Genomic DNA, 15,975 nt, shown 5'->3' with positions numbered 1-15,975 from the left:
CGCCGCGTTTGTGCAGAGAAAGGGACTGTGAGAGAGAGCGAGCAGGAGAGAGAAAGAGCGAGAGATAGAGAGAGAGAGAGAGCGAGGAGACAAGCGAATCTAGAAAGGAGAAGGCTGAATATTCCGCCGAGCCGGGTCTCCCCGTCCCATCTGAGCTGGCCCTAATGCGATAAGATCGAAGACTTCGATTGGGGGCCATCCGCCAGAATCTTCTCGCAATATTCCGTCCAATTTAAAAAATATTTTTTTGGGTTTTCTTCGCCACCTTTCGTTTCGAATATCCGAAATCCGTATGCCCTCAAACAATTCAATAGTTTCTTAACAATCGACTTATTTTCTATATTAGAAAAATGACGAAATATTTTTTTTTGAAACGCCCTTGTAATAACCACGTTTCTTCCCTGCCGGCGAGATTTGACTAGGAGAGAGAGAGAGAGAGAGAAAAGTAGATCTGAAAGCTGAGTCAAACAGCCGATTCCTCTGGTTGACCCACAACCAAAAAAATATTTCCATAGAATTTTAAAGTAATTTATTTCCAAGCCGGGATATATCGGTGATGATCGTTGCTCCACGTACACCATACTGTCCGACTTGAGTTGACCCTACATCGTGCCAACAGCTTTGGTAATGGGCATCGACACCATTTTATTTCATTTTTCTGAAATTTCAAAGCAAACAACAACATTTAGGCGGAGCCGAAGCGTAAAAAATCAGGGAAAATAAGCGCAAGCATATGAAATAACCATCAAACGTAAAATTTTCCATTTGGAGTTTTCCTTTTTCCTATTAGTTATTTCATCCCACAGTTAATTCTACACACCTAGGCAGTTATCTTACATCTTTCATCTCCAGCTGAGTTGGGCTTCCTTCATTTGGGTAGAACAATGATAGTAACTGGACTCATCATGAGTGACATGAAAATTTAGGGTTTTTCTTGTCCGTCTTCATTTGTCGCCGTTTTCTTGCATTCCAGTGGGATGATCCCACAGATTAAATCGGGAGCCACCGCGCCGCCCAATGGAGAGAATGACTGGCTTCCAATGCGTTTGTAGCAGTATGATAAGGAATATTGAGTCGACATCTATAATTTTAGACAATACTTCATGAGCACGCGTTTAAATTTTTTGATGGTTTCAAGGATAAGATAATTTGACGTTGCAGAAGGCTGCAGGAGATTTATTGATTAAAAGAAAAACCAAATTTGTTACTTATATTTGGACCTATACCATAAGAAGTTGAATGCAATAATATACGTTTAATGGTGAAAATGCGTTATTTTTTCGATACTTGCATAGCGCACAAGGCTAAAGGGTGGTCTCCAAACATTTTTGTTGAAAGATGAGATACATTTTACCTAGTTACGATTTTTTTCCTTCCAAACTGTACCTCTAAACGCTTCAAGAATTAAAATTTAAGCAATATAATCCGCAGACGTCAAAAGATTTTGGGGGGTCCGGAACAAAATTAATCTTGTCTTATTGATTATTATAGCGCTATAACCGAGGGGAGACTTTTTTATCAACTGACTAATATTGACGAAACTACATTTTGCTGAAGTCGAAAGAGGAAGCCGGAAATCGCTCTAAATTGTGCTGCAGTCAGCCATTTTCTTAATTAACATAATTCATTTGCTAGGCTGCGGTCCAGATATTAGTTCATCAACCCTCGTGCTGATCATCAGATAATTCGAAGGTTGTGAAACGAATATTTATTCCCTAATCACGAATCATAAAATAGAACTTCGACTCAGGACTTAAGCTACAGCAATGTCACATGTAATCATCCACTATAGGTAAACATTTAAAAGTTAAATCTTATCCCTGCCTTTTTTCACAGTACTCATACGCAAGCACTTGCATCGCAAGCTATCTCTGGAGCTTGCTCTCATCACCGACACAGAGCACTTCCTGTGTGTATCTGTCAATCGTCTTTATGGTTGGTTCAAGCTCTATCCCTATCTACTTGTTGCAAGGACGATAGAACTGGATTCAGATACTGTGTTGGACAAGTATCGATGTCATTTTACCCTTTATCGGGAAGAGGGAGAAGAATACGAAGAGGATGCGGGGACACCCTCTGACTTAGGCCTTGTTAATAAGCGTTTCGTAAAGGGAAGAACGAGGACAAGTTACTTACGTAGGGCCGAGAGTTAAGGAGGAGATACTCACACAGTTATGGAGGATGAAGCTCTCACTCCCTTGGTCTCACACAGAGATGTTAGATACTTGTCGGAGAAACGACGTGGTTGGACGTCGCCGGCGAGATCACCTTCAAGCACCAATGACACAAGAAGAAGAAAGGCTCTTGGAACTCAGAAAACACACCATAAAAAGAACTGATTACATCGTCTTAAATAGAGGAGCAGAAGCGGAAGTTAAAATAACTTCCTTTCCCACGTTCTGCTCGCATGGGTTGACGTGGAGAAATTCCCGCATAACCGTGGAGTTATGCGTCCACGTTTCCACGTGCAAAGGTCACCTTGACAATCTCCTCCTGAGCTTTGCTGTGCTCATGTTGGACATCGACGAGGCCAATCACGGTGCGAAACTCATGGAACTTGCCTTTTCCAAGCGGCTTCGTCAAAATGTCGCTTAACTGTTCTTCACTTCTGATAAAATCCACGCTAATCTGTCCCTTCTCTGCTGATTCCCGGACAAGATGATACTTTACTTCAATGTGTTTGCTGCGCCCATGGAGAACTGGATTCTTGATCAGTGTGATGGCAGATGTGTTGTCCACCCTCAGTGTTGGTACGCTTGGGGTTGAGCCCTGCATTTCTGCTAGCATCCGCGCGAGCCACAAGCCTTGACAGACAGCATTGGCAGCCGCAATGTACTCCGCCTCACAACTAGACTGAGCCACCACCTTTTGCTTCATCGATTGCCAAGTAATGGGGCTGCTGGCTAAGAAGAAAATGACTCCAATTGTGCTCTTTCGAGCATCAACATCACCGGCGAAGTCACTATCACTGAACCCTGTCAGCTGGACCTCCTTCTTCTTCTTTCTTTCGAACATAAGACCCCAGCTCTTGGTTCCAGCTATATAGCGGAGAATTTGCTTCACAGCTGCCATGTGATCCTTTCGTGGTTCCTCCAAAAACCGACTAACATAGCCAACTGCAAAAGCAAGATCTGGACGAGTATTGACCAGATACCTGAGACTCCCCACGATGCTTCTGTACGTTGTAGCATCAACTAGTGGTTCCTCGCTTCTCTTGCTCAGCTTCAGACGTGTAGCCATTGGTACTTGACAAGGATTACAACCTGTCATGCCGCTCCTCTCCAAAATCTTGGCGGCGTAGGCTCTTTGGCTGATCGAGATGCCCCTCGTGTTCTGCTTCACTTCAATGCCGAGGTAGTAGCGAAGCAGGCCGAGGTCGCTCATCCGAAATGCGTCAGCCATCTCCTTCTTGAACTTCTTGATGTCGTCGCAATTGGCGCCGGTGATGACTAGGTCGTCAACATATACTCCCACCACCAACTGCGCATTTGCTCTCCGCTTGGTGTAGATAGCATGCTCCAAGGGACTCCTCCTGAATCCGAACGACGTTAGCGTATTGTCCAACTTCGCGTTCCAGGCCCTTGGCGCTTGATGCAAGCCGTAGAGCGCCTTCTTCAGCTTGAGCACCTTGTGTTCGTTGCCGGCAATAATGAAACCAGCAGGTTGCTCCACGTACACCTCTTCTTGGAGATCGCCATTCAAGAATGCCGACTTCACGTCCATGTGATGCACCTCCCACCCCTCGTGCGCCGCGAGAGCGATGAGAAGGCGCACCGTGTCGAGCCGTGCCACAGGTGCGAACACCTCGTCGTAGTCGATCCCCTGGCGCTGCGCGTAGCCTTTCGCCACAAGACGTGCTTTGTACTTCACCACGGCTCCGCTTTCATCTCGCTTCACCTTGTACACCCACTTTAACCCGATCGCTCGACGACCGTGCGGGAGATCGACAAGGGACCAGGTGCGGTTCTCCTCGATTGATGCCATCTCCTCCTCCATAGCCTTCTTCCAGCTTGGATTGCGTTCTGCCTCAACAAAGGAAACAGGTTCATCAGAACTTACAGCATGCAGCTCCTCTGCAATTGATGCCCGTGATGCAAGCCCATGCGGAGAAGCCGGCCCAATGATGTCGTTGATGTTGCGGAAGCGGAGTGGTGCATCATCACCATGATCAGCATCCAGGTTGTCAATACGAACATGGGGTGGAGTGGCGAACTCCACGTCCTCTCCTCCATCTTCGATCGGTGTTGCTCCTCTAGAGTGCACAGACGATGGAGACATTTGCTCAAGTTGCGCCGCATCATCCTCCGCACGCGTCTGATTCCCGATGGTATACTCCACCATGAAACCGTTGCTGCCCTCCTCGCCTGATTCTGCACCGTTGCACCCGTTCCATTGAGCATTTTCATCGAAGACCACGTCTCGTGTCGCATGGACACGCTTTGTGGTGGGATCATAAACACGATAGGCTTTTGATCCACGCTCGTAGCCGATGAAGATCATCTTGCGGCCGCGGTCCTCGAGTTTCTTGAGATGTGGTGTTGTGTTCCGGACGTAGGCGATGCAACCGAACACCCTCAGATGGTGCACTGCCGGCTTCTTCCCGTGCCACGCCTCGAATGGCGTCATACCATCCCCACTCTTTGTTGGGCACCGGTTCAGGATGTATACAGCAGTTGCTACTGCCTCGCCCCACAGCCAGTCCGGTAGCCCCTTCGCCTTGAGCATGCTCCTTGCAGTTGCTACCACCGTACCATTTCTGCGCTCGACGACCCCATTCTGCTGCGGGCTGTATGGCGCTGTGAGTTGACGATGAATACCTTCTCTCGTGCAGTACTCCGCAAACTCGTGTGAGGTGAATTCGCCGCCTCGATCGGTACGGAGCGCTCCCATCTTCAGTCCGGACTCGCCTTCCGCCCGAGCCTTGATCTCCTTGATGGCCGCTGCAGCACGGTCCTTTGAAGACATCATGGCCACCCACATGTACCGGCTTCGATCATCCACAAGTAGAAGGAAATACTTGCTGCCGTTGGGTGTCGCCATGTACTAGCTCCAGAATGCGCTGCGCGCGGTACTCGCCCTGCTCAGGAAACGACGACCGCTTTTGTTTGCCGGCGAGACATGCCTCACATAACTGGTCCACCCGACCAACTTCTGGCAACCCACGCACGAGCTCCTCCTGAGCCATCTTCCTCAGGGCAGCCATGTTGACATGGCCAAAGCGCGCGTGCCATCTCCAGGCTTCCTCGTCGAGCTTCGTCTCCAAGCACACTGGCCGAATCAGCTTGACGTGGAGGATGTACAGCCAGTTCTCTCCGCGCATCACCTTTGTTAGGAGCCGTCCACCTGGTTCATGGATCTTCATTGCCCCCTTCTCAATGTCGACTTGATACCCGGCCTCGTCAAGTTGACCGATGCTGATGATGTTAAATGCGTCAATCGGGAATGAAATACACCTCCGAAAGACCGGTGCTCGCCATTCTTGCATTGGAACATGACAGTCCCTCGACCTTCGATCTGTGCCACCGAGTCGTCGCCGAAACGTACTGACCCGAGCACTCCCGCATCCAGCTCGGTGAAGGCCATACGGGAACCTGACATGTGGTTCGTGGCACCCGTGTCCAAGACCCACATTTCTTCATCACGTGGTTCCTTGTCTCCAAGATGGGCGAACACCTTCTCTTCCTGCAACTGGATCTGTGTCGGGGCGTGGAGTGGAGTGGAGGTTGGTACCGGAGATGTCGATATGACCGGGGTTGACTCCACAAAAAATAGTGAAGCCCCCTCCTCTTCTTGGACGACGTGGGCCTGCTCCTTCTTGGACTTTGAGCGGCACTCACGAGCCCAGTGGCCCAACTTCCCGCATTTTCTGCACTCATCGTTGGACCGGCCAGAGTTGCCCGACGAACCCTTCTCATTGCCTCGGGCTGGCCCACACCCACGTCTGCCACGACGTGCTGAGTTGCTGCTTCCTCTGCCAACATCCTGCTTCTTTTGGCGCGCATTCCACTCCTCCTCCGTCAGGTACAGCTTGCCCTCGTGGTGCATCGACGACGGCGTCTCTTCAAAGGCATCCTTCGCCGCCTTGAGCCGGCCCGTCAGATCCGCAACAGTGAGCGTTGAAACGTCAAGCAACGTAGTGATGGCGACCACGATCTGCCTGAAACGTTGGGGGACACTACGAATTATTTTTTCAACCACTTGCGTCTCTTTGATTTTGTCGCCGAGAGTGGTGAGAGTCGACGCCATGCTGTTGAGACGAAGCGCGTAGTCCTCAACAGACTCTCCCTCCTTGAAAGTCGCCAAGTCGAACTGTCGCCGCAAGTTCTGAGCCGACGTCTTCCTCACACGGTCATCACCGATCCGCATGGTTGCGATAGCTTCCCATGCTTCCTTGGCCGTCTCCTTCTCTGCAATCACCGGCCACATCTCCGATGGCACGGCACTGCAGAGCGCGTCGACCACCTGCATTTCTTCATGGGGTTCGGCGCCGCCTTCCTCGATGGCGCTCCAAAGCAGCCGGGCCTTAAGCTTCACCCTCATGAGAAGCACCCATTCTGAGTAGTTGGTCTTGGTGAGCATCGAAAACCCGGTCCCGGCGCTCACCTCACGAATCACCCTCTGCACGATGCCGTCCTTCCTTCCAGCCATCAGTGCGTGTTGATTGCGCGGTCACGATTCCAGCGGCTACACACTGCCACGATCGACTCCCTGCCCGCAACCCTGGCTCTGATACCACTTGTTAGATACTTGTCGGAGAAACGACGTGGTTGGACGTCGCCGGCGAGATCACCTTCACGCACCAATGACACAAGAAGAAGAAAGGCTCTTGGAACTCAGAAAACACACCATAAAAAGAACTGATTACATCGTCTTAAATAGAGGAGCAGAAGCGGAAGTTAAAATAACTTCCTTTCCCACGTTCTGCTCGCATGGGTTGACGTGGAGAAATTCCCGCATAACCGTGGAGTTATGCGTCCACGTTTCCACGTGCAAAGGTCACCTTGACAAGAGAAAAGAAGAAAAAAGAGCAACACAGCAGACTTTGAGACAGGAAGGAAACAATAGATGCATGCGGCATGCATTCAGCAAAGAACTCCTTCATATTTAAGAACATTTCCCCATAACTGCCTAAAGACTAAAATGAAGCATGGCCATACACCTGTCAAAGGACTTGATCTTCCAAGGATACTCAGTCCACTCGATGATAATATTTCATTTTTCAAATGATCATGCCAATAAATACATTATTTTATTGCTCCTCCAAAAAATCATCATCGCCCTATTCTTCTAAAAACTCCAATCATACCCGTTTTCGTACTTTGTAACCATATACATAACTGCAACCAAAATCATAGTCATAGTCATAAGTATCATCACATTCATATCCACATAGTAACTATTTCATGATCGTGAGAATTATAAAATGAATAGATAATGATACCTATCATCACTGTCATAATCACAAACTTAACATTGGTTCTAATCATGAGCACAATCCATAATGCTATAAGTATCACAAACATCGTTGAATTTATAATATTCCTAATGAGCGTTATTGTAATCATAGTAATGTGGATCAATCATTACAAATATTTCTACTTCGTTCATCAGAACTAGATTGTAATCATCATAATATTATTATTTTTTCCTGTTACTATCTGATTACCGTGATTATTCTCATTCTAATATTCCATTCATTATTTATGAGTTGTTATTGTAATCATAATCTCCATCATGGTAATTTAATGATTAATATTTGTCATTATGTTTGACATCAAAAATAAAATCAAAATTAGGAATTTACTTTGTCAGTGGCGCTTTTCAGTTTACCTAGTTGTGATACGAGCAAGAAAGAGCAAGTGAGACAGAGTATGAAGTAATGATAATAAAATAAAAGATAGATATTTAGGCGATATCTGATGGCAGGACAATTTAAATAAGGATGATGAGTATAAGATGGCGAAGATATGATAATATAAATGCCTAAGATGTGACAGAAGTGTTGAAAGATGTGACCTACAAGATAAAAAATATACATATAAGTAGTTGAGATGAAAATAACTAAAGTAAGCCAAGAATACTTACGTTCAATCCTTACATTCTGCAAGATCATGGTAATTTTATGAGTCCAGGTAACCTGCTCCTCTTCTATATTCCCTCCCATCAAACACCCAAGACGCTAGGGTTCGCCCAACCGATATCCTTCCGTCATCCGGTATCAGACAACCAATATCCGATATCTGGGAGAAAATGGGACGGTGCCAGATATCAGATATCGGACATCGGACGATATCCGTCTCTGAGGGGTAGACGGATATCGGTACCGGATACTGTAGGTAGAGGGACGCGACGGATACCAGATGCCGGATATCAGTTTTTGATATTCAGATATCGGAACCGGTACCTAGATATCGGTACCAGTATCGACTGAAAAAATTAAGCCATCTATCTCATTCAATGGTTTATTTAAATCAAACGACTTACGTTTTAATAAGTTATCAAACTCGATTAATATATACAGTGTAATATTTTTATTTTCTTCCATATGGGATAACAGGATTCGCAGTTTACATTAAAATTTGAATCCTGTTATCCCATATGGAAGATATATAAAATTGTGCGCTGTATATATTACACAAGGTATATATTTTAAATGAGATAATATTATATTGATAGATTTTCTTCATATTATGATCGTCTTATATATAACATATATTTATGATACTAATACTTCGTCTAATAAATATAACCTGAAATTTCTTTTATCTTCCATATGGGATAAAGTATTCAGAGTTTGTTAAACTTGGAATCCTGCTGTTATCCCATATGGAAGAAAAAAAAAGTTCAATTTGTATATATTACAGGTGCCAATAAACAAATTAAAAAGCTCTAAATACCCTCTACCGCAAGTTGATTCACCTAATCACCCTTAAATAATGCGTGAAATGTATTTTTATAAAATATATCGGTGTTGGATATCGAAAACCGATATCCACACCCGATATCCGATATCATCATCCTCCCCCCTGAGAGGGAGACGGATGTCGACATCGAGACGGATATCGGTATCGAATATTAGCACTGTAGCAACCGATACTGATATCCGATATCTGGATATCGAAAAGAACGGATACCGGAAATTGCCTTTCCGGTATCCAATACAGCATCCGTCCCGATACTGACATCCGGTACCGGTATCGGGACGAGGGAACACTACAAGACGCCAAGAACAAAAATGTATGAACAGAAAGGGAAGGATATTTTTAACCAGATATACCTTATTTACTTGACATCTCACTACAGGCCATTGATTCTCTTCATTCACAATTCATATCGCCACGCCATTACTAATATTGACATCTTTTTTAGGAAAATCTGTAACTGATATGCATCATCGTGTTAATTTATAAATATATTAAAAAGGCAAAATGTGTGATGGCTATATTGATTTCTGGTTGTCTTGTTATTTATGTTGTTACTTCTGGAGTGGCCTATTATGGCTAGGGAGGTAAAAATATGCAAATTATTAAAAGAATGAAGGAAGAGTAGCAATAATCCAGAAAAATAATATCAAAAAAATGAATAAATAGGTTTGTTCCGACTTCAAGCCCTAATTTATGATGATACAAAAGGCAAATAGAGCTCAAACTTTTAAGTGCAGCTTTGTCTTTGTCCCTTCTTTTATCCATGGCTAACGATCTATAAAATAAGGTATATCTGATTACAAATATCCTTGATCTTTGTTCAGACATTTTTGGGCTGAAGAGGTGGGATTGGTGGTTTACATAGATGAAAGTCGTGGGAGAAAGGTAAGGGAGAGATGTTAAAATAAAAGACAAATTTGAAAGCTATTGAGAAGAAATGAAGAAAGAATATTAGAGAGGGAAGAGAGTAGTGTAATAGTCAATAATAGTGCACGGTGAAGAGGATGAGAGAGGGCATAGAAAGAAAGAGAATAGGTGGAGAAAACAAGTTAAAAAAAATAGCTGAGTGAGGAGAGAGAGAAAGAATGAGAGAGAGTGAGGAGAAAACTCAAAGAAAGGGGCTAAATGAGGAGAGATAGAAAGAACGTGAGAGAGAGAAAAAAAGAAATGGAGAGAAGATGAGAGAGGAAAAAGCTAAACATTTCCCATAAACATGCTTCTAGTGCTAAGCCTAAGTATGTGCCTTTCTAGAAAGGGTTTGGCAGTATGAATTTGGTTCTTCACATGCAACCTGGATTGGTTATTTGGTTATTCATCTAATGAACTGAAGCTTTGCCTCTTTTTCATTCATTAGATACTTAATAGCTAACTATGACTATTTTATTACCTACTATATACGAGCTAAATTTTTTCATAAAATGTGAGTATTTTATTACCTACTATATAGGAATTAAATTTGTCTAAACCAAAAATTTTATAGCTACAAATTCCGTATGATTTCTAACGTAGTGTGACCAATCTTTTTAGTGTAGTATACGGCTATGCAAATCTTTTTAATATGTTGACTAATCACTACTACTACTAAAAAAATAAAAGTATCACACATATGATTGTGTACATCATGAATCTCTTTGTTCAAATATTTAGGGTATAGATTAGTCGACAGGTCAGCAAATTTAGCAAAACTATTGGAAGAATATCAGATATAGAAGTCTACGTGGCTGAGAAATCTTCAAAAGTCCCTGGTGTTGGTGGGTAGGGAAAAGATTATGGATCACCGTCACCTAGGCTTTTATCACATATAGGGCACGTCTGGTGATCAAGTTCCCAGAACTATTTACTAATGTACCATAAAATGGGAGTTTTTGCACATGTCTATAAACCTTTGCTGAAATCCTCAAATGTTTTATACAAAATAGAGAAATCATCCATGTAAATTTCTTAAAAGGTTAAATTATCCAAAAACCATTTTGGAATTCTTTCATCATATCCATCAACAAAATAAGAAACATTTATCTGATAATTTCACCATAGTATGATCAAGGAAAGGTGATAGATAATAATTCTTTTTAGTGATTGCATTATGTTTCCTTTAATCAACCCCTTGTTACAATTCTCTTGTTGTCTAGTGCGGATTTCATTTCCATTTCATTGCTCATTTCTGGTTACAAAGATTCATGGCCTCTTAGGAATCTAATGACATGATGCATCAAATAAAACCATTTTAGTATATGTTTCCTAACTACTACTACATGAAAAGATTAAATTTCCTCAGGCATATCTATAACATTTGGCATTTACATGATTAAATATTCTATGAATGCATGTGAATGAACTAATTCCGTTAATATCATAAATAGATGTCCTGATGGCAGGCTTTTATTCCAAAGCCTATTGAGCAATATTTATAGTCCTCAAATAAATAAATCACTATTTAATAAAATAAACAACAATGATTGCTCCAACTTTAAGGGCTAATGTATGAAAGTCCAGAAGATGGATTGAGCTAAAAATATTAGGTTAACTTTTTATTTTCCCCCTTTTTGACCTATACTGTCTACCATATCAATTGAGGCATGGATCTATGTAAAAAAGAACATTGAACTTGTTTCCGATATTTGTGGGTAATTCAAAAACAGTGTGCTTCTTAATACACCAAGCTTGTTCTTGGTGTCTTGGTTTAGGAGAGTGAACTTAGAAGAAGTGGAGCTTATCGATACTCGCAAATCGATGTGATATTGGTAGAATGTAAGAATGTAAGGATGTGATATTGGTAGATATTGGTATCCACACCTTACACTATTTCTTTTCATCATCATTATTAACTTATATCTGATTTACTATTTCCATTAGGCTCTGTCGTTCCACAATTTTGTTACATCTTATGTCTTTCACCTCACTATAACTTTGTCATCTTACTGTCATCCTACTTATGTACATTTCTCTGTTGTCAAGTAATTCATAAATAGCTGTTTATCTTTTTATCTTCATATCGTCACTTCATCTTTCATCTCACATGCTCTTTCTTCCTCATATAAGCATCTACTATATACTATATAATATCATCTTAATTATATTAATCATTTTTATCTTCCTGGCACATTTTCCTCATCTCACTGTGTTGTATTTTATAACCATCTCCCTTCATCTCATTATTCACTATTTGATAATATTAAATAATTAGTTACCCTTCCCTCTGGATAAGATCTGTAATCATCACTAAATATATTTATCTACATGATTAAAGCATCATTGATTCAACCAGTTATAGCTTTTTTTTGTTTATCGATTGGACCATTGCCAGGGAATGGTATGCATTACGGATAAATTTGCCCTTTAATTTATTTAGTACTATCTCCTATTGTATTTGTCTTAAGATAAATACAATAAGAGATAGTACTAAATAAATATCAAGAGCATTTCCATAGGATATCACAAGAGATATCAAAAGCATGTTTGATTTAAATTTTCTTCACATTGATTATTTATATTTATTAATAATTGATTGAGTATATCGCATCATGAGTGGAATGCCGCATATGCAACACCAAAATGAATATGAATTTTATTTATTAGAGGCTTCAAATTATAGAGAAAATCATCCTGAAGATAGAATCATAAGCAAAAATAAAGTAAACCATGACGAGTAAATGAATATTTAGCTCTCATAAAGTATGATCCACTTCGTAAATTACACTCCTATTGATGACCAGTAATAATTAAAAGTTAGCATGATATCATTGAACCCCTCCCCAACGTCTACATTTTTGAGTTGCCACATAAATATTTAAATGATCTTAACCTTATTTCATCAAACTTTCACTTCTGCAATGTTACTTAGTAGGTCATTATAATGCAATTAGTTTCTTTTAGTCTAAGAAACGAAGCTTGAAGTTGGTTTACATTTCGATCTGTGGCTATTCAAACATATGGAAATTTTATTTTGTAAAAGTATTTTAATGGAAAACCAACACATCTTGTAGAGAGATAGGAGAATTTGGTCAGATGTACCCAATGTATCCCTTAGTCAAGTGGGAAAAAAATTAATGTAAATTAACTAGAAAGGTCCGCACCATGGTAAAGAATATTGTGAAAATTTTCAAACATTTTATTGAGGCTTAAGTGCTAAAGACATAAAGAGGATTGATGCTACTAGTTGAGGTACTTCTATGCAGAAATACTTAGATGACGAAATTTGATGATAGAAACTCCAACAGAAAATAACATTTAATATTCTGCTCTTTATCATAGAGGATGTAATATTCTAAGATATATTGCATGATTCATGTAATTCCAATCAACCTGATTTTCATACCGAAAAGTTAGTAAAAGTATTTTGTTATTTAACAAAATTAGTGGATAGTTTAAAGTTACTTAATTCATGTTGTCCTTATCAAGTGGATATTTTATTTTTGTTGTCATTGTTCTTGGGCTGATCTTGTGGAAGTGGAATCTCCTTTATATAAAAAGGTTATGTCCCTAGCTAAGTCCAAGACAAATAGACATGCAGATCAATTTTTTAGAATCTTAGACACAAGGATTCTTCCCCATTTTTGTTTTCACTAGAAAGAGAAAAGTAGTTTTTATTCATGGGATACCAGTAATAATTATCAACCAGCTATTAATCCTTCTGATAGAGAGTTTTAAAGAATGATGCAAGAAAATAAGACACAATGGAGAAAATGCAAGCTCAAATGATCAAAATAGTCCAAGAAATCAAGAAGGAAACAGAGCAGATGAGAGAGGAACATAATGCAAGAGTAGACAAAAATAAAACGCTGAAATGGATTCCACGTCCATAAATTAATTCAACTCCATATTCAGCTTGAAACTAATCTTCAAATTTTAAATTTCGTTGATCTCATATTTCTATCTGAAAACCATCATGAAAGAGTTAATGCTATTTCTTAGACTAAGAAATGGAAAATTATTACCCAATGCTTCTGAAATTAAACTTTTCTATGCAATAAAGATGCCTTTGGTAGAATCAGATGAGCCCGAAAAGAAAAAACTTAATCATGATAATTACATCCCATATATTTCATTATGTGATGCATGGAAGAGTTTTAATTTTAAATTGTATGGTCATGATGGATATCTCCTTGAAAATTTTAAAATTTATGAAAATTGCATTTACTAAGGTTGAACAACATATGCCTTGAATGCTGAAAATTTCAAAAATCTGTGTATAAAATTATGAAAATTTTATAACTGAAAATTTTTCCATAGTGAAAAATGGAAAATAATTCAAATAACTGAAAATTTTAGTTATACTTATAAAATTATGTTGCAAATGTAGTGATCCACGTGCTCCTAAGCAGGTAGGAGAGAGGAGGAATGTTTTTATCCAAGTAACTAGATTCAGGAGAGAGCGTTAAGATTTGCCAAAAGCTTTATATTTGAATTCAAGTCCAGAGATTTAGAACACAAATATTTAGAATTAAAATTAGACAATGACCTTATGAGGCATCCGTATGGATTAAAAGATAGATATTTAGGTAATGTTTGATAATAAAATGATTTACATAAGTGGGACGATGGTAAGGTGACAAAGACAAGTTGAGGTGAAAAGCATAAGGTTCGATGGAATCATGGAAAATAATCATGTAATAATAATTAAGATATGAATATTACATTTCAATGACTTGTCAAAGATAGAGGGATACCACCGTCACCCATTACTAGCAATACGAAAAGACATAAGTGAATCTCTTGATTGCAGTGTGCAATGATTCAGCAACATATCAAGTTGTAGTCTAGAAACTCCTCCGAGAGGATGTATGAGAATTAGTCAATTTCCTTAAGCATAGATACACATAGAACTCATCTTGTATATTTTGAGGATAAACCTGCCTTTTTAATAACATACAAAATTTATTGTTTCTTCTGAGTCAGTTCCTCTGCTCTCCTTGCTCCTTAGTCAGTATTACGCATTTCTCTGTTCACTCTTCCTCTAAATGGTATCAGAGACTACACTCAGAGCTTGATGAGGATTCCGAGTCTAATGGAGCAATCGTGCAATGTTTTTGACACTGAAGTATGAGATCCCCTGTGCATCTTGTGTACTCAACACCAAGCCACATTTCACATATAGGCATGAAGCTGACCCATCTAACCTCATAGGTTTGGCATTTATTCTCAAAAACTAGAGCTACACCTCAATCATCGAAGGCCATTAGGAGCACCAATCTTCCTTGATCTGAAGCATCCATGGTGGAAGTGAGATACGGCTATCATGGCCACAATCACATCACAAATGACAGATGAAGTTTTTCCTATTATTTAGGAGTGTGATATGATCAACTCACCATGGGCTAAACTCAGTAACCAACTTTCTTCCACTTCAGAATGAAAGTAATGGAGCTTACCAATAGACTCCTTAACGTATGATAGGGTACGCGCAATATTGATGATTTTTTTAGGATATTCAGGATATTGAAACATTTGTAGGCCTAATTAGATGTGAATTGAACGAACATACCTTGAACTTTGTTCTCCTTTGAACCATTGGATCAAATCAAGCCTTTTGTAACAATATGAACATAAACATGTCCCAGTTATCTTTCGACACTGTTGTTGTGATGCTACAATTTGAAGAAAACATCCTGCTATTTGGAGAATAGGAAGAAGTAGAGGAACCGTCACCCATGGCAAATCAAGCACACATAAGACAATATTTACAGAAAATGCTAAGAAATAATAGAAGATATGGCAGACAGAACATGGAACGTATAAGTCGTCTAAGGCGTCATAAAATGTGGTTGCTTAGGACACCAAAGAGATTTATGATTTAATGGGTTTGGGAAATGCCCAACACATCGTACAACCATACCTAATATTAAGCCATTTGTTCGTTTACTGTAGTCATCCAGATAAATGCCTTGTAAAAACCAACCTCAATCTTATGTATCACAAGGAATTCAACCATGTTTCCCCTTCACAATCTCACCTATTAGCCATCACCAGTGCCTAGATAATTGTGACATGCAAGGCTATATCAGATGTAGAATATCTACAGCAACCTAAAATGTACCAGGGACAAGAAAAACTC

General features: G+C 40.4%; 1 protein-coding gene across 1 annotated transcript; it reads right to left on the bottom strand.

Annotated features, from left to right (window-relative positions):
- Positions 1-4,993: 4,993 nt before the first annotated feature.
- On the bottom strand, positions 4,994-6,648 carry LOC144714834 (uncharacterized). The gene is made up of 2 exons (XM_078589625.1): positions 5,465-6,648; positions 4,994-5,414 (listed from the first exon to the last, which is right to left on the bottom strand). The coding sequence occupies exons 1-2, from the start codon at positions 6,646-6,648 to the stop codon at positions 4,994-4,996; spliced, it is 1,605 nt and encodes a 534-aa protein (XP_078445751.1).
- Between the last annotated feature and the right edge of the window lie 9,327 nt (positions 6,649-15,975).

Source organism: Wolffia australiana, chromosome 18 (genome assembly GCF_029677425.1).
Source record: "Wolffia australiana isolate 7733 chromosome 18, ASM2967742v1".
In the NCBI taxonomy this organism is placed as follows: Eukaryota; Viridiplantae; Streptophyta; class Magnoliopsida; order Alismatales; family Araceae; genus Wolffia; species Wolffia australiana.
This window is presented reverse-complemented; position numbering and strand designations above follow the sequence as displayed.